At 45.6% G+C, this 18,121-nt stretch overlaps 2 protein-coding genes across 4 annotated transcripts; one reads left to right on the plus strand and one right to left on the minus strand.

Moving 5' to 3' along the window:
- The first annotated feature begins 508 nt into the window (after positions 1 to 508).
- LOC119133836 (ankyrin repeat domain-containing protein SOWAHA-like) lies at positions 509 to 2,496 on the plus strand. Its single transcript, XM_037270010.1, has one exon. It carries the CDS (start codon positions 576 to 578, stop codon positions 2,073 to 2,075), a length of 1,500 nt encoding a protein of 499 aa, XP_037125905.1. The 5' UTR covers positions 509 to 575; the 3' UTR covers positions 2,076 to 2,496.
- A 22-nt stretch (positions 2,497 to 2,518) lies between these two features.
- On the minus strand, positions 2,519 to 17,924 carry shroom1 (shroom family member 1). Of its 3 annotated transcripts, none has more exons than XM_037270003.1 (9): positions 17,745 to 17,924; positions 7,660 to 10,448; positions 7,402 to 7,588; positions 7,263 to 7,315; positions 6,554 to 7,138; positions 5,837 to 6,349; positions 5,446 to 5,533; positions 5,079 to 5,351; positions 2,519 to 3,948 (listed from the first exon to the last, which is right to left on the minus strand). In XM_037270003.1, the coding sequence occupies exons 2-9, from the start codon at positions 10,242 to 10,244 to the stop codon at positions 3,700 to 3,702; spliced, it is 4,533 nt and encodes a 1,510-aa protein (XP_037125898.1). In that variant the 5' UTR covers positions 10,245 to 10,448; positions 17,745 to 17,924; the 3' UTR covers positions 2,519 to 3,699. The 3 variants fall into 3 exon arrangements, with proteins under 3 accessions (XP_037125898.1, XP_037125900.1, XP_037125901.1); XM_037270005.1 differs by having other exon boundaries at positions 17,726 to 17,918; XM_037270006.1 differs by lacking the exon at positions 17,745 to 17,924 and adding an exon at positions 11,758 to 11,942.
- Between the last annotated feature and the right edge of the window lie 197 nt (positions 17,925 to 18,121).

The raw sequence follows: 18,121 nt of genomic DNA on the forward strand, positions 1-18,121 counted from the left end.
GCCTGCATGCAAGCCACGACAGGAGCTGGAGAAATATGTCACTGGGGGACATTTGAGCAATAGCTCACAACTCAGGGTTGTTTACAAGATGTGATGTTTTTGCAAAACTCGTAAAAATGCCACACGTAGCCCATTTTATTGGGTACACCTACCTGCACAATATTTTGATTGACACTGTCAAGATAAGCAGGATAAGCGGTGCCGAATGTTAATGGATGCAAAACCATGTGTTGGGTATCCGTTATGGATGGAGGCAATTTTCATGTTTAAAACAATGGAGAAAAAAAAACTTCCCTTGAAATATCTTATTTATGTGGAATGTAGATTTTTGATCATTATTAATCAAAAAACGCTATCACACCATTCACAATTGAAAGGTCATTTTCAAGGTATTCTGAAATAAAACGTGCTTTAATGTACTTCATCTCAAAGTTATGATGTCAAAAAAAAGGGCCTTGCTGTTTGAATGTAAAATATCACGTCACACCTAGATGCAGGTAGGCAGGAGGAGGAGCCGGTCAAGGTGCACCCACAGCGTCTTTCTTTTTCTTCATTTATTTCCGGGGGGAAAAACAATGTCGTTGAGCCGAGAGCGCATTGTATCTGTGATTCTGTGCGAGGGTGGCCGTGTGAGTAAAGCCAAGCTGCTGGCGCGCTTTCACGGTGCGCTCGAGTGTGACAACCATGATGAGAAAGCCCGCAACAGAGAACTCTTCAAGAGCCTCGTCAACAGCGTCGCCTACGTCAGACGCGGCGACGATGGCGTACCATACGTGCTGCTCAAGAAGGCCTACCAGAGCTCCCACGTAGGGACACAACAGGAAGAGGAACAACCTGCAACAGGTGAGCAGGGTCCACCTGAGACTGCGAGTTGCTCTGGGCAAGAACATGCTGGACAGGAATATAAAGGTGATCAGAAGAAGGAGGAGGAGTCCACAAGTTGTCAGGAAGAGGAAGTGAGCCCATCTAAGACTGGAGTGGACATTCTTGAGACAGGTGATCTTGAGCAGCGTCCATCTGAGACTGCTGTGAAGGCAAAGAGACGTTCTGGACAGGAACATGAAGCCGAGCAGAAGGAGCAGGATTTAAAGAGTTGCGCTGAAGAGGATGAGGAAGCGAGCCAAGAAACAGATGAACAGAGGCAGGGTCTACCTGAGGCTGTGGGGGACTCACAGAGCTCAGCGGAACGTGAACAGGAACGCAAAGGAACGCTTTCTCCTTTTGAGCTAGCTTTGCAGAGGAGCATGTTTTTCGACACGAGACCCAAGCCAACGGTGACTGTAGATATTCCCAAACCATACGGTTTGCCCCTGAGGATGCCCCCCATGAACAAGGCCGAGGTCCCCAAACTGAAACCGGACCCAGATGAACCTCCCAAAGCGGATCCCTTCCAAAGTAAGACGAAGACTGCTGCCAAGGAGTCAGAGGAGTCCAGAATCCCCTCAGCAGTCCCACTGGAGCCATCCGAGCACGAGTGGTTGGTCAAGTGCGCCTCGGGCCACTGGAGTCAGGTCTACGGACTTCTCCTGATGGATCACCACCTTGCTGGGAAGCAGGACTTCATGTCAGGGTTCACCGCGCTGCACTGGGCGGCCAAGTGCGGTAACTGTGACATGCTGGTGAAGATCTTGGACACGTCCAGAAAAGGCGGCACAGGCGTGGACGTCAACGCCAGAACCTACGGCGGCTACACGCCTTTACACGTGGCCGCCTTGCACCGACAGGACTACGTGGTGGTCGTGCTGGTGGGCGAGTACGGTGCAGACGTAAAGGTCCGGGACAATGGCGGCAAAAGGGCATACCACTACCTGCACCGGGACACCGCACAGAGCATCAGGGAGATGTTAGGAGAACCCAAATCCCAGCAAAGCTCTGAGAGACCGGAGGAGGCTGACATCTTCCCGGAGCTGTCTAAGGGTTTGCATTCCATAAGTCGCTTCTTCCAGCCACATACGTCGGCCCAACGGAGGAAGCACAAGCAAAGGCCCATGTCCTACTCGATGGGGGATGAGCCCCAGGACCAAAGACACGACACTGCGTTCAGGCAACGACTTGCTTCAGATGCATTTGCATAATTCGTTCTGGGAGGCTGCAGTTTTTTTGGGGTTTTCTTTTTTTTTGTTGCTGTGGTACCTACGTGCCAAAGAACAATGTTGAAGTAAAGTTTTGGGTGAAAATTGTTGCAGACCTGATTAATCAACAGATAATTCCACACACTAAATTTTAATGGTGCAAATGCCATTTGAGTGAGTGATATCAACTACAAAGGCATCCAATCATCTTTTTTTTTTTGTCTTTCACATTTTTATTAATTAAAGGATTTTTGGGATTGGCGAACTATGATAATTTCTAAATCATTTTTTTTTTATTTGAGATTTTTATGTAAATGTAAACTAGTTTGAGTGTAAGTACAATGAAATTCCAGCAGAGGGAGCACAAGACCTCAATAATCCTCCAAAGGCTTCCCACTGAACTACTTTTATGACACAAAAAAAACAAATAAATATACATTATCACGTGAAATTTAAAGGGAAAGGTTCTTAATTTATTGACGGCAAGACAAACAAAAGTGGAATTTACAACTCCAAACAGGCACGTGTGACTCAGGGGGTGAAACATTTGTGATGTCAAAATTTGTGAACTGCCTCCGCATGTCACAACAAAGCAAGACTGAAGAAGAAAAAGAAGTAAAGTTCTTAGGGCCACTGGGAAACGGAATCCATTTTGTGGCTTCAACCACAACCTTGAATTAAAACATAAATATATGATACAAAATAGTCCACAGCACACATCGGATGTGCGTTTTCTTTTCAGGTCATTTCCTGAGGGACGATCAAGAGTTCAGATCCATTCATGACATCGGCATGAATATTGTTCACAAACTACCACAGCAAATACTACATTCACACATCCATCTGTGGAAGTTAAAACATGATTTTTTAAAATGATGGAATTCTGTGAGTAACTAAAGGTTTGTCAAAATCTATACTTCAAGTATCAAGTAACCAATGCACGCTGAGGATGAAATCTTATTTCTTACAGTGGAACCTCAGAAGTTGAACATTTATGAGAGTGGAGCATCTTGAGTATTTTTCTGTACTTTAGATTTATGACGCAGTATTTGTTGTTTCTACTTGTTACTGCTGCTAAAGACATTGCCTGTGCAGTTAATTAAAATAGGATGGCTTCAATTTCCTTTTACCTGCCTTCCTATGCCCAAGTTTGTTTTGAAACTAGAACAGCTTGTTCAAATTCAGGGGTTCCACTTCAATTCATCACTTTTTTTTGCTACAATTGCATTTGCACACAGTCCTTAACGTACCTTGAAATTTAAAAAATATTCTTCGTAATAGCGGACAAAGAAGGGAAAAGAAATGCGTTGTTGCCAGATGGAGTAAGACTGATTTACAAATGAAGAAATGTGCATTTCTGGACTGTCACAAAGTGCTTTTTTTGTTACCGTTCACCTTTTTCTTTTGGTTTTTGAGTGCCTTGATTTACACGTGACTCGTTCTGTTATGATTTCTGCTTCATTATTTGCAGTCTCGCTGTGCGAGAGACTAGTGGGCTCCTCCTGTGGAGATAGAACGGAACTATACTCAAGCTAGTAAACGCGATGCTGAAATCAAGGCACAGCGAGGATGAAAAGTGTCAGCAAGATTTGCAGATGTGCATGCTACCTAAACAAAATGTCCGCCCTCAGAGACTTTTGGCGAGGGCCTCCAGCTGCTCCTCGCCGAGCTTGGTCTTCTCCTCCAAGTCCTTGCGGCGGATGAGCAGCGAGGCCTTAGTCTGCACGAAGCGCCGGTAGTCGCGCACCTGCTCGTCGCTCAGCTGGCGGGACAGGAAGGTAGACACCAAGCTCTCCCGTCGGTCCAGGTTGTCCTTCAGGTCTTTTGCATCCTCCCGCTGCTTGCACAGGAGACGGTGACGGCTTTCCAGTGATTGCTAACAAACATGGAGAGACTATGTTAGCACATGTAATGAAGCCTGGGTGAGTGGTTACTATATTTTACTTTTAGTAAATTTTGGCTATAACGTCTCAAGATGTTTTTATATTTCATCCATATAATATATATGACTTCCTTCTGTCTCCACGTGTGCCTGTTCACTTTTATGTACAGTATACACACGCCTAATTTGGTTTCTAAGAAAGTCCACAATAAGAATTGTTTGGTTTGACTGAAATGCTGTGGACACATGTAAAGAAAAAAAAGAAATCATTATCATCGTGTAAAGCAGTTCACTGTGTAGTCAGGGATAAAGCTAAGTGCCTTAAAGGGAGGTGCAGTAGTGTCTTGTTTCAACAGAGGGCAGGGATGATGCAAATGTCACCGAAACCAGTGAGCCGCAGGAGTTTCGGTGAGGGAGTGAGTGAGTGTAAACAGCCGGGATGCTGATAACGGCCACACGACGAGCCCGCCGGATAGTCAGCATGTTTGATAACACGTTTCATTCACGTATGAGGAAATGAAGCCTGGAACTGAGCTCAGATGGAACCTGATGTCATGAGCCCGTTTGGAGTAATGATCGTGACGCATAAATCATTAGGCCTAACCCGAGAAGATAACGCTAAGAAGCATGAACTTGGCATTTTTTGCATTCCACGCGGTGAGAAAAGCTGCCCTTCACCTCGCAGGCGTGTTTGCTGTTCCAAAGTCAACATGACAGAAGGAGAGAGCAAACTCTCACTTTTATGCTGACGCTTCAGTCAGCTCAATGCGGGAATTTTAATTTGGATAGTTTGTCTGGACTGTCGTGTAGATTCTGAAATATAAAAAGCCTGAGATAATATCCACACTGAAACTTAAGTACAAAGGCCGGCCACCTCTTGCAAGTTGAGCAAGAATGCACACGCATCTTATTTTGATCACGAGGAAGATCTTAAGGGCGAGCCCTCGGGTTTGTCCACAGTGTCCACAGCACAAGTCACGTGAGTAGTTAACACTCATATGGGCTCATAATAACACAGCTGGCTTTTATAGTGCAGTTGACGATGCAAATATTTTCACATCCGGATTATTGTGCTAAAATGTTTGTTGATTTGGAGTCGATTTCATTCATTGAAAGATCCTCACCTTCTCCTCCGCGTCCGTGTCCTGGCCCACCGTGCTCAGAGCGTTCTGCACCCTGGCCAGTCGGGCGGAAAGGCACAGGAGCAGGCTGACCACCCTCTCCAGGTCCCCGATGAACAAGTTGTACCTCTCCAGCTCCAGAGGCAAACAGCGCTCGCGGACCAGAGCCTCCAGAGCCTCGCCGTGGGCCGTGTTCTCCTGGATATCCGCTTGGAGTTCGCCCCGCGGCTCCTCCAGTGAGCGCAGGCGCTCCTCAATGTAGCACACCAGCATGCTCTGCAATGGGAGATCGATTTTCAACGCAAATGTTCACACTGTGAATCATTTGGGAAGATGTTGTCTGAGCTCCGTTTTGTCGCTTCATATTGACCTTCTTGTCAGCGAGGTCATCTGTGCTGCAAATCTCTCCACATGCAGCTGTAAGGCCATCGGGTGACAGAGGTGGCTCGGTCTCACAACTGTAAAAAAAAAAAATCTTTATTTACAAAAGTTTCATTTCAATCTCTCTCACTCACTCACTACGTCTGCACGCGTGCTTGCGTTTGCAGAAATCCGAGTGCGAGTACTGCAGTAAGCAGATATGCAGGTGTGCCGGACGGAGCACGTGACGCCACACAAAGGAACACGGCCCCCCCCGTCGTCTTTGAGCACAACTCTAGTGTTTCATAAAGAAACACAAGACAGTTGTGGAAATTCTCATTAGAAGACCAAGTAGGAGGAAAACCGAACTATTTGCACATTTTCTGTTCCAGCTTACTGACCTTTGTGCAGCTCCCTTCTGTTCCTGTTTCTTTTTGTAGTGCTCCTCCATCAGCAACGTGTCTTCAGACAGCAGCTGCTCCATCAGCATCAGCGCCGTCTTACGATTGGTTAACGGATAGAGCGCGGGGGCCAGCGATTGGTCCGCATTAACCACGGCTTCCACCAGCTCCTCCCACGATGGTCTCTTGGAGGGACTTGCCAAACTTGCCGTTTCTCCCTCTAATGTAGGTCTCTCCTCAACGGAATTCTCTCTTGACTCATTGTATTCCGTTTTGGAGTCTTTCTCCTCTGCCATCTGCTGATCGGAAACACTTTTGCTCGTCTGGGAAGGAGGGAACAAAATGGCAGGCTCGTCGAAAACAGAGTCCGGAGTCTGAACGTCCTGCTCTTGAGGCAGAATCCATGAGGACGGATCTGTGGTCACGCCGCAGCTCAGGGACACTTCGTGAGCAAGCGGTAGGATGTCCTTGTCTGGTTCAACCACTGACTGTTGGGAAGAATTGCGAACAGCCCTGAAAGGAAGAAATATGATGAATATCACCTATTTATGGCAAGAACTGATTTTTTTTTCCAAAAGCTCAAGGTACTAGTCACCCCCCCCCTCCTAAAGAATAACAGGTTCCCTTTAATCCCACAGTACAACAATTATGAACTAGGTCACCATGGATTAGTTTCTAAAGCTGTGAAATTTTTTTTTTTGATTTGGCAAATCTCACCTAGAGCTCGGTCTGTTTTCACAAAGTGGATTTATCTGTGTGGCGGAAGACACGATGGACCTCGCCTCCCTCTCACTGGTTTCTTGGCTTCTCGGGGAATGCCGGTAAGAAGGCGCCTCGATGGGAGGTTTGCTGGACAGGAACTTATCTGTGGGAGGACTGCAAGATCCAGAAGATTGCCTTTTGCCCTTAGAGGACAGGCAAGAAGTCGGGGAGTGGGATCTACTTAAGGATCTTCTTCCTGTTGTGGGCTTAAGTCCAATATCCTCCCCATCTACCGGGTCAGAGTTGTGTTTCAAGATGTTCTTTCTCTGCGTCTGTCCCTTCAGGTCAGAAACATCTGTTTGGTTTTCCGCTGGATACTTCTTCCTCCCACTTTGGTTCCCCTGAGCTTCGCTGACCTCAGCAAAGAATGAAAGGTTCCTCACGTCTCGGCCCTCTTGATCCAGCTGTTCGGAACTCTTACTCAGAGCCGACATCTTTGTTATCTTGGATGCTCCCAGTTCTTCCATGGATTTCCCTCGGTGGGCTATCACACGCTTTTGCTGCTGGGCCTCAGGCGTTGCGTTCATACGCTTGTGGACACTAGAAATGACATTCAAACATTAGAGATGCAATTTTTTCCTCATCATTATTTCTTTGAAATGAATGTTGATTTGCCAAAGTCTGGAGATAATACTTAGAATTCTACTCGAGCGCTGATACATACCTAGAGGTTTCACTGGAATTCACTGATTCCTGATCATCGTCAATGTTCTGTCCCTTTAGACCAGAGACAAAAATGTTTTGAGTGAATTTCTTTAATTCCTAACATAGTCAGAAGAGGGTAAAAAAAAAGACTCCCCTACCTGAAATGCATGTGGTGTGGATATGGATCTGTTCCTGAAAATTGTAGGTTCTTCTGCTTGATCCAAGAGACTCTCCATGGAGGCATACATCCCAGGGGATGGATATTGTCTTTCCTTCCATCTGGATTGGTTTGATTGCACTGAGGGATGGTCGGAATTGGCTTGTGCTGAGAAGAACTGGGTGTGCCTGAGTGGAAAAATACCAAATAGTCATGCAAAAAGAAAAACCCAAACTTTCCATTCTGTCTCCTATTATACCTGATGGAACTGGTGGAGGAATCCAAAACGCGTCCTGCAGACTGGGGTCTGTTGGGTTTCTTTTTGATGTGATTGGCCTCAGTACTTGGCCTGGGACCCCAGTCGAATGGTCTCTCTCCCAGAGAGTGCCTCTGTCTGGGGGGTATTGGGAGCTGAAGACCCGTCTGTTGGGGTTCCGCCACTTTCTGGCCTGTCTTACGCTCCATATATGCCACCAGGGCGTTGTGCTGCAGGTGCTTCAGGTTTGTTCTTGAGGCGCTTGAGGCAGAAAGGGCACGACCCCGAGTCTCAAAGAGCTTCCTCCGTGCTGCCACCAGCCCCTGCTCTCCAGGTTGCACGTGATCCTGGCACTCACTGTCCAGCGCAAACAGGCCGTCGCTTTCGTTGCTAAAGGAACGACAGGCCAAGTGGCTGGGGCCGGCGCCAAGCTGGTGGAGCTTCTCCGGTTCAGAGTAGCACATCTTTTTCTGCTCCGGAGTCAATCGTTTGCGGCCGCCGATTCGTGAGGGCACCTGGGGCTGAGCCACGTTTGCAGACCTCCTATTTTCGATCTCTGTGTTGGTTTGATCAGGACTCTGTCTGACCTCTTCCACTATGCTCCCTCTTTCGGTCTCCTCAGAGGCTACAGATGGGGTGAGGGTGTCTGTGGACGTCTCCGAATCTTGCGATGAGGAGAAAGCGTGAATCACCGGAGGTCTCAGCTCAGGTTTCGGCCTGGAGCGATGCGCTGATGCCAGTTGCAGATCCCTTCTTTTAAACGACGTCTCCTTCAGGACTTTAGACTGGGCGTCCTTAAGTCTCTCTTTGTAGTACTTTTTATAGGACTCATCCAGGGTGTTACAGGCAACAGAGATGACTCCCCGAGAATCATTCTCGGTCACGTCCGCCTGTGGAGGTCTCCCGTTCGTAATGGACGCATCTCTGACACATGCTTCGTCATCTTTCGCGGCAAATTCAGCATCCTTTTTGGACTGCATCGTTGTCCTGTTAGCTTCAGTGAGATGGTAGAGAAGCGGTGTTGTTTCTTTGCTTATCCGATCACTTGCTACATCTGTCAGTGGTTGTCTTTTCCCCCTCTTTGCCTGCTCCTCCCGGTTAGGCTGGTCGGTTGCTTGGTTGCCAGCCAATGAGGAGACCTCCTTTGTTTGTAAAGTCGAATGTGGGGAGATGTTCTCAGGCCCGCAGTAAAATATGGGATTGTTGGTAGTGTGGCGCCCAATCTCTCGACTCTCTGTGTCAAGTTCTTCAAAGGAATCCCAACTCCGAGAGGAGCGTTTTGAAAACGGGGCGGCTTTGTGATTCTCCTGATCGGAACCTCTTGGGATTAGACTCTGGGTGTCCCTTTCATCCAGGACCTCGTTTATAGGTATAAATAAATTTTCCATTGTGCTGTGACATCTTTCTCTCTCTTTTGGCTGAGGTCTTTCCAAGACAGTGGAGCATTCACTGGCAGCTTCGCACCCAATCACAGACGCAGAGTGCGTTCTCATTCTGGCTTCCGATTGTTTACATACGCCTGTGACAAAGTAGAACTGACCCTTATGCTGGATGCTGCTGTTGATAAAGCCTGCCTGACCTGCATTCCAAGGGCTATGACCACGAGCTGGCTCCGAACCAATCCAATCATAAGCAGAATGCGCCCTTTTTCGTGGACTCTCAAACTCACCACTGACACCGTCGACCTTGCGCAGATCCTCTCTGCTGCATCCATGACCGCTTGATAGCTGCCTGGGCTTCAAGTGCTCCGACTGGCCTTTGGGAGGTAATTGTCTGGGGAAGTTTGTTGCCTTCTGCTGATTGGAGAGAGCTTTGTTGTCGGTGATGCAAAGATGAGCTGGGTTTATGGACGTTCTGTTTTGTTCGTAAGAGGGAACGTGAGAGCGGTAGCTTGGCAGCTGCAGGATCTCCCCTGCTGGCACTGGCCTTCGATCAGGACTAATGACAGAGGTACTAGTCTCTGGCTTAGCTGTACCCATTTGAGGGACATTTACTCTGTGAGGGAGTGGATGATGATGATTATGGGGTCTGGACTGCTGAGGGTCAGTGCTGTGTTGACCATTGTTGTTCTCTGAGTTTTTAGCAGCTGTGAAACGATCTTGTCGTGCTGGGATTGGAGGAGGACCAATGGAAGGGTAATCGGCTAGGGACGGAGCCCGAGGAGCCACCCGTGGTGTTGATTTGTCATTGGTATGGAAATTGCCATTGCCATTCTGGATATGGGTACTATTGCGATAGTTCTGTGAGATGACCTCCATAGATCGGTACAACTGGTCCATGGTTTTTACGTTCGACTGCAGAACCTGGTTGGGATGACAAATGGACTTTAAATATTTAAGTTCAGCATAGTGGCTGAAAGAGCTGGACTGCAGGTCGTCTGGGAAGTGAAGTGAAGGCGGGTAGTCTGGTGCAGTGGAGCCCCCAGAGAAGGAGCTGTAGGCGGAGTCTCCTTTGCCGTGCTGGTGGTGAGCAAGTTGTTCCACAATGCTGCTGTTGGACTTGGCTGGGGAGAGCCGGCTGACGGGCATGCTCAGAGGATGCAGGTCCACGTTGCTCATTCTCTCAAAGTGGAAGCTGTAGGAATCCATGGAATAACGCTGCAGATGTCCAGGATGAAAAAGGGGAGCTTTACTTCCGAGTGCAGTGACATCTGTCTTGCAACTGGCCAAAGTGCCACCAACACATTTACACAAGGTTGTGCAGCGCACAGGTAGGTCGCTCGCTAATTAGGTCATTTTCCCACCCCCTCCTGGCTTATTCAAATCCTCTGGGAATTGTCTGCTCTTAAGTACCTGCAGAAGAAAACAAAAATGGAGACCAGCTATTAGACTGAAATATTATTTGGCCCACAAACCAAGCTTATGAGTCATCGTTAAAATCAACATACTAGGTTTTGGAGGTCAAAACAATTAATCACCTGTTTAAGGGAGTTTCCCTGATACTTTGCATCAACCGGGCCTCTAATTAGACCTTGAGCACGTTGCAGCACAAACGTGAAAACATTCTCTGGATTCCGCGGAACTCCAGTGCACAACAGGAATGTTCATGTGACACCTAATGCCTCTTTAAAAGGCATTGTTGCCCTCCCTGTAATACGTCACCTGTATTTTTTCATTGGAACACGAAATCACTAAGTAGACCAGGTAAACATGTATTTTACTGTGATCTGAGCCTCAAAGCCGTGGTTGTGAAATATACCTCTGCAAGTTAACGAGCGGCTTCATGCCAGCATCATTACAATTATTGTGTTGTCATCATGATCTGTGTGCTCGTCATCAACGACGAGTCAACCAGTTCATCGGGACAATGCACTTTGAATGATGCTAACAGGAAGAGATGTGTGCATCAGTTATGTAGCATCTTTTTATGTTCATGTTTTGGCTGGTATTTTAAAAAATGACATATTTTAGAAACACCTTTGTATGCAGTTTAGCTGTACATCAACATGTAAGCAGTAAGATGCTTGAAAATGTTTTGTAAGTATTAGAAGTATTTGGATATTAACATGTGGACAAGAATCGGAATTTTATTTATTTTAAAATCTTTAAACTAAATTCTGATTTATTAATGTGGACTTGCATGTAGCTATTGTCAAGTTTCTTACTTTCGACTGCAGACTGGTTGAGGGTAAATCAACAGCTACTCAACACAACTTCTTAAAAGTCTTAAAAGCTAATTTATGTCTTTTCCAGTCAGGAAACTGCCAATTAAAAAAAAAAAAAAAAAAAAACACACACACACAAGTGGCCGAGAAATAGCAAAGAAAAGAAAACTTAGATGATCCTTGTATAGAGACAAAAAAGCCAAATGTGTTCAAACTAAATGATTCAAGTGGATTTCATGAAGGCCTTCCGAATCTGCAAGTCCGGAGGCAAAGTGAGAGCGAGTGAGAGAGGCTCCAAAACACGGGAGCGCTCAAGTGGAAGTGATGGAGGGGACAGGCAGCGACACAATGTACAGAGAAGGGGAGTAAAGTGGGGGTGAGGCACAAACGGGGTGACAAATACCCCCACACGCAACTGAGACAAAACATAACAAGCAACCACAGAACTGCATGGAGAAAGAAAGGCACCTGATGGTGTAAAACAATACAAAACTTACCTAAAGTTTCAAAGTTGGGCCTGCTCAAGCACAAAATGTCCACGTGCCCTCCAAAAGAGAAAAATCAAGATTGGCCATTCTACTTTCCCAACGTTTAGTCCAGGAGGCGACAGCGCCAAGTAACCAGGCGAACACGACATTAAGAGGGAAGACTTCCAGAGAGTGCCTTCTCCCTCAGAGCACCCCACCCCTCTCTCTGCGACCCGTGTCTGCCTAGTGGGGGCCAGCGATTGGTCGGCCGATGACGTCTGGCTCTGCCGTGCACAATGAGAGCAGCAGAGGGAATATTTCACGTTAGCGCTGAACAACACAGAGCGAGAGAAAGAAAAAAAAGAGGCCTCGCATTCCTGGCTGGCTTCAAAGACGGAGCACAGCCCGGGCGCCATTCATTCTCAAGGTCCTGAGCCCGGCACATGGAGACTGGCCAAGGCAGGAGGGGGGAGGAGGAGGAGGAGAAAGAAGGAAGCGGGGGGTGGCTGAGTGGACGGGTGACCTCTGGAGGCCTGCACCACCCCCACCAAAAATCTCAAAAGATTAATGATAAATATGTACGACATATTTTTTTTCTTTTTCTTTTGCACGCCCAGTCATTAAGAGAGTCATGACTAAAGCCTGTGCAACGTTCAACTCCTGTGTTATTATCATTGCCCTCTTTTAATTATTAACATTGCCAGAGCCAGCGTCATCCTAGCCTACTTTCTCAATGTCATTTTAAACGCACCCACAGTGGCTGAAAATGTGGATGGACAACATACTAGAGGTGGAGAAAGGAGGATCATCGCGTGGCGTGCTTCTTAACCACAATACTAACAACACTTTCTCACGAAGTGGCCGAGATTGTTTCCAAATTGGGAACCGGATGGCCTTGACCTCTTTAGGTTTACTCTTCGTGAAAATGACATTTCCCCAAAAATCAATGACATAACACGAACTGAGTCTTCCGCAGGACATGGCACTCCTATTGTCCATGTCCAAAGAGAAAAGAAGAGAAAGGTGGAAGGTTGTAGTCTTAGGGAAGGTCTAGTTGCCATGTGATTGGATGGACCTTGTGTTGCCAGGCAGTGCTCACGCTGCCGTCTTAAAATCTGCTGTCACACTCTAATAAGCTCGACATTCCTGCCCTCCATCCAGCACAAACACATGACGATATCCAACCTTTACAGCGATTGTGTGGTCCCATTAGACTTTAGATATCACACAATCAAGCATTCTGTAAGCCTGGCCGCTTAACTATTAACCAGGATTTATACTACGCTTACTCAGATTTGCCAGAAGACTGACCTGTGCCGCTGATAACCTTCAAATGACTTTTCAGCAATTACTTTTGCATTATGGACCCCACGGGACTTTTTGGGGGATGTAGTAATCTGATCTTTTCATGCTTACTTTATCAGTAGACATTCCTTTACACTAGAAATACAGATAGAAGTCATGGCATTGGTTTGGGGGAAAAAAAAATCATCTGCCAACAAAGGAGGTGTGCCCTGCCAAGCACTCATTGGTTTGGCAAAAACCATGATGAAAAGTAATTGAGGACGCACCCAACCAACATCAAGAGGAACCGGTTCGACATGGTTAAAATACTTACTACATTTGTACAGGAAATGGTTTCGAACAATATATCATTCAAGACAAATAAACAAGGTCTGCCTGAGAACAAAAACACCCGGAACGTGTGAAAGGACAAACTGAGTGAGGGGTTAAAATAACATTCAGAAGACCAGATGACCCCAGCAGGAGACTCGGGACAAACACCGCAGGACTAAAAAAACAACAGCAAGTGACCCACTTCCTACTCAAAGATGGGAAAAGACTCCATCATTACAGAAAAATGTTACAGTGAAGGGAAGAAAACAAGCACTATTGTTCTTGAGTCTCACTCTTCCGCAGTCCCTGAGGACACGCTGTCAGCAGTCCAAGCCAGCACTTCAGACTTTTCATATTATAGTTCATCAATGACACTTTAGTTCCTGATCTTGGGTGCAGTTCTACAGAGGAGAAATGGAACCGATGAAACACGATGGCTGTACAAAGCATCCCTGTCCTGTTGTACAATGTCGCAAGCAGCTGACGGCAGACACAGTAATGCTTCATTTGCATAAAATAAAACAGGCGTCACTGCTCGTTTGGCCAACGCGTGTTTAGGAGCGCTCGGTTACACCGATTGTACAGGGGTATCGTTCTTACCAGCTGGAGGGATGCTGCTGTAAAACAAGTTCAACAAATTTCAAGCTGGAAGGTCATGCTAACGTTTATTTGCAAAAAAAATATATGAAGATAAGATTTATATTCCTGTGAAACCTATGCTTTGGTCAATTAAAAAAAAAAAAAATTGTTTTGTGTTATTGCAATAAAACACATTGCCTTCACTATTGTAAGACAACACGGCATTGCAAAGTATCGGTACTTGGTATCGGCGACAGCTATCAGTGCATCCCCAGATATATGACACGTGGAGTGGTACTGTGTAAATATGCTAAAAATGTAGTAATACTCTTTATCTCTATGGTGCATCAGGGCATTTTGGCTCACAATGGGCTCCTTTTTATAGCGGCCGCTGCAGGTTTTGCAACCATGAAGAAGGGGAAGAGTGTCAGAGGAGGCGGGGGAGGGGGGCTACCTTAAATAGTGCAAAGCAAATGACGCAGATTAAAATTGAAGAGAAACAAATGTTTGACACATTGTGGACTTTGGCACCTGTTGCGATGGTGAAAAACAGACAATTTGACATTTACTTCATCATTTGCCAGTAGGTCACATACATACTCGATGTGCTTGTACACCAGTGTGACATTTACCAGGAATCTTTTATTAGTCATATTATCTAACGCAATACATCCATCACACAAACAGAGCTTTTCATTAGCTCCATGCAACCTGAGAGGCTCCTCGGGCACACATGGTGCACGCACTGAAGCCACAATTGCTTTTCTCTCATCATCTCTCACACGAGCACACAAAGGATGAAGAGGAGCTCTGCCGTCTGATCTCAAGTGAAATAGCAACAATAAAAAAGACCCTGAAAGATCAATCAGTAGACTAGATTCTATATTCACAAGTGTGTTTTGTGACATCACGGATGAGTGTTAGTGACAGCAAAGATTTACCATGAATGACAGCCTCGAATTCTCAAATGTTAATTCAAATGTTTAAACATGATTGTTAGACTATGGAATGGGTAGACTCACTTAACAATAATTCCTGATGGAAAATTGGAACGAACCAGGAAGGATGTCAACTAATGTTTCCAAATGGAAAAATGCAAAGGTAAACGCGCACACACTTAGTCGTTGACATATGACACCGACGTATCGCGATGACAGTCCTACGGCTCCAAACAAAAGTTTAGGTGTGGTGCCAACAGGCACACACAAATAAGCATGCACTTTCGGGTTGGGGGGGGGGGGGTCTTTGAGTGATAACCTATGGCTGCCATTTATCTCCATCACGTCTGAGCCATGAGGCCCGGAGAGGCTCTGACAATAAGTCACAAGTGCACATGAGTGACAGGATGATGAAGACGAGCCTGCAGAGCAGCAGAGTGTGGCAATGACACATCGGAGCTCCTGAAATGCTAGCGTGGAGCTTAGTCTGAACATATTTTCCAGCCAGTTAGAGTGTCGGAGTTAGAATTGATTCAAAGACACACATTTATGCGGATACTAATTAGCAAACCATAATGACGCAGCATTTTACAGCCCGTTGGAAATAATCGCGGAAACAATGAGAATTAAGCAGCATTTAAAAACAATGAAATGTGATTACTGCAAAACAAGAATTATATTAAAAAATGTTTGTCAAAATGGCAAAAAATATGTTTTCATGAGAGTTATAAGAACACAGTGAATCATTTTCCTTCCACTGTTCCCTATCACTTATTAATCCCCGAAGAAAAAATGTTTACCTGTTTTGAACTTGCTCACACTTCCTGATACTGAATCAAGCTTACACAACTTTATCTTCTTACGGGAAACTACCTAAAATGATGTCACACAAACACATCTCCTTTTCCAAGCAGTGACAAAACCATAACATCATTACACCTTGTGTGTTTGACGGACTTTGGTCAGCCTTCGCTCTCTCTGACTTAATAAAAATAAAAAACTTGATATAAAAAAAAAAGTAAGCACCTGGGTTTATTCACCAGCGTGACACAGCTTTATTTCACTGAAGGGTGAAAGTGAAGATTTAAAATGGTGGCACCAGTTTTATCGGCAGGTTAAACGTGACATAATGCTCGCTGATAATAATTTAATTGCCCGGACACGACGTGCAAAACGCATCGTGGAATTCACTTATCACTAAAAAAACCATTACGAATGCAAATTTGACTGCGAACCGCTTGAACTTGAAAGGCAACCCTTGGAGCCAAAGCTCGCCTTTTAATCGTCTCAGAGGTCTGCCGGGTGTCGTTGCAGTTCATCTCTGCAGTAGATCATCAAGAACAGCATGCACTCACTATTTTGCTCCTTTGAGGATAACAGAGAAAAAAAGACACATCTCTTGTGTCAACGCCCAAGGCAAATTGAAGTGATGCCTTTTGTGTCCCCCTAGTCTCCGCCCTTCAATTTGCAAGGCCATCTTTTTGTTTCCAGAGTCCTTTCTTCATATTTCTGCCTGTACAAACACACACGCAAACGCCAGACCATCAAGCTATCGGGAAGATAAATGTGCGGCAAGTGTTTACAAGCGGAGCTGTGGCAAAAGTTTCTGATGCTCCACTTTCAGTAAATGGCGTAGAAGTTGCATCATCTATCTGTCCAGTATGATCCGATGAAAATTGATTTCACACTATTTAACAACACCATTATTCATACTTGACGTTTGTGGGAGCATTACTGTAGGTTCATGGTAGGATATATTCAATTAGCTAGACAGCTTGGTAATCTTCTGCGAGCAATTGGAGACAGGTTGTTGTGCCATGTTAACTAGTTCTGTTTGCAATAGACTGCAGACAACCTCCTTGCAAGTTTCACCTGAGCAGACCTATGCAGAACTCAGGTCAGCTCAGGTCAGCGATAGGAGTTAGCACCCCGCAATGATAACAGAACAGTGAGGACCAGTGTGCTCGTCCCCACTCCCACCGTTAGGGACCAGGCGCTGCATGAGTGCTTACGTTTCAGGACCCGGGACAAAACACCAGTGTCCGCTTTCCCGAGGCATTCATGCCTTTTGTTCCAGCTTTTAATAAAACATAGTCCACCGTCATTAGGTTGAAAGGCCTCCCCAGTGCATAATTCAGAACCATGGATCCATTTGAAACAAGTAGAACTGAGTTCAAGGGACACTGGCAAACAATACAATCTGTTACGTACTGTTGGAAATAGGGAGTGGTAATTATGTCCCTAAAGGTCAAATCATCAACACCTATGTAAGACAAAGGACTAATTATGTCGGAATGGGGAACCATTGTTCTTATGGGGACATTTCAGCTACTCTAAATTAGGTCAATTATAAATTATAGCGTAATAACTGTGAGATCATATTTCTATGGGTGCAAGGTAAGTCAAAAATCTCAGCTTGATTTTAAAGTTACAGTTCAAATCATTAGGTACAATGAGTGATCATATAAAACGGATTTAGTGGTGTTTAAAAGTACTCATACAAAGTACAATAGCAGGAAATTCATCAAAAACTAAAAGCTTCCCAAAATAAAGAACACTTCCTTAAATATTCATTGTTGATTAACACCGACTTAAATGCATGGTGTTTTAGTAAACACATTAAACCCAAATAAAATGTAAATGTCAATGTGAAAGTGATGCATTCAATGACCAGTTAGGTCAGTGAGTGTTACGCGAACGGTTATTTAACAATCTCCTGAAATCAACATCTAAAAGCATACAGAACATGTGCAAATATAATTCTGAAGTGATGCATTTATGTCGCAAAATATTTTCCACGTCGGGTAGGGACAAAGGCAACAGTTTGACAGGTTGACAACCGAAACTGAGGACGGCAAACACACCTGCGGCCCCTTCACGTACCTGCTCCTCCGCGTTCGCTTTTCGCCGTTTTCACCTCGTATTCCCTCGTCGTCTTCTGCGGCGTTTCTTCTACAAATACAACAAAATTCACTTTTGCATGCAGATTAAGTGCCCCACTGTCGAACAGTAAGTCAGAATAAGCTTTCTCCTCTTCCTTAGAGTTACCTTGTTCCCTGGAGGAGGAGTGCAAGCGGATGAAGGGTAATGGAACGCGGGGCTGGCCAATCGGAGCAGGTAGAAGGCGGGGTTTGGGTAAAATGGGGTGCTCCCATTGGTCAAAGCGGACGCTACCGTCAAACGAGGACTTTCTCCTCTCTGCTGGTGAGTTTTGTTAATGACGTCAACAAGTTGACCCCTTAAAAAACCACAACAAACAA

The sequence above is a fragment of the Syngnathus acus genome, chromosome 14 (assembly GCF_901709675.1).
Source record: "Syngnathus acus chromosome 14, fSynAcu1.2, whole genome shotgun sequence".
NCBI lineage: Eukaryota > Metazoa > Chordata > Actinopteri > Syngnathiformes > Syngnathidae > Syngnathus > Syngnathus acus.

Bases quoted from the DNA above. Each gene is read 5' to 3' on its own strand.
- LOC119133836 (XM_037270010.1), top strand. From the start codon at position 576: ATGTCGTTGAGCCGAGAGCGCATTGTATCTGTGATTCTGTGCGAGGGT.
- shroom1 (XM_037270003.1), bottom strand. From the start codon at position 10,244: ATGGATTCCTACAGCTTCCACTTTGAGAGAATGAGCAACGTGGACCTG. The intron at 7,316-7,401 runs GTAGGGGAGTCT...TCTGGTCTAAAG, and splicing joins CCACACCACATGCATTTCAG to GGACAGAACATTGACGATGA. The intron at 5,352-5,445 runs GTCAATATGAAG...CTCCCATTGCAG, and splicing joins ATGACCTCGCTGACAAGAAG to AGCATGCTGGTGTGCTACAT.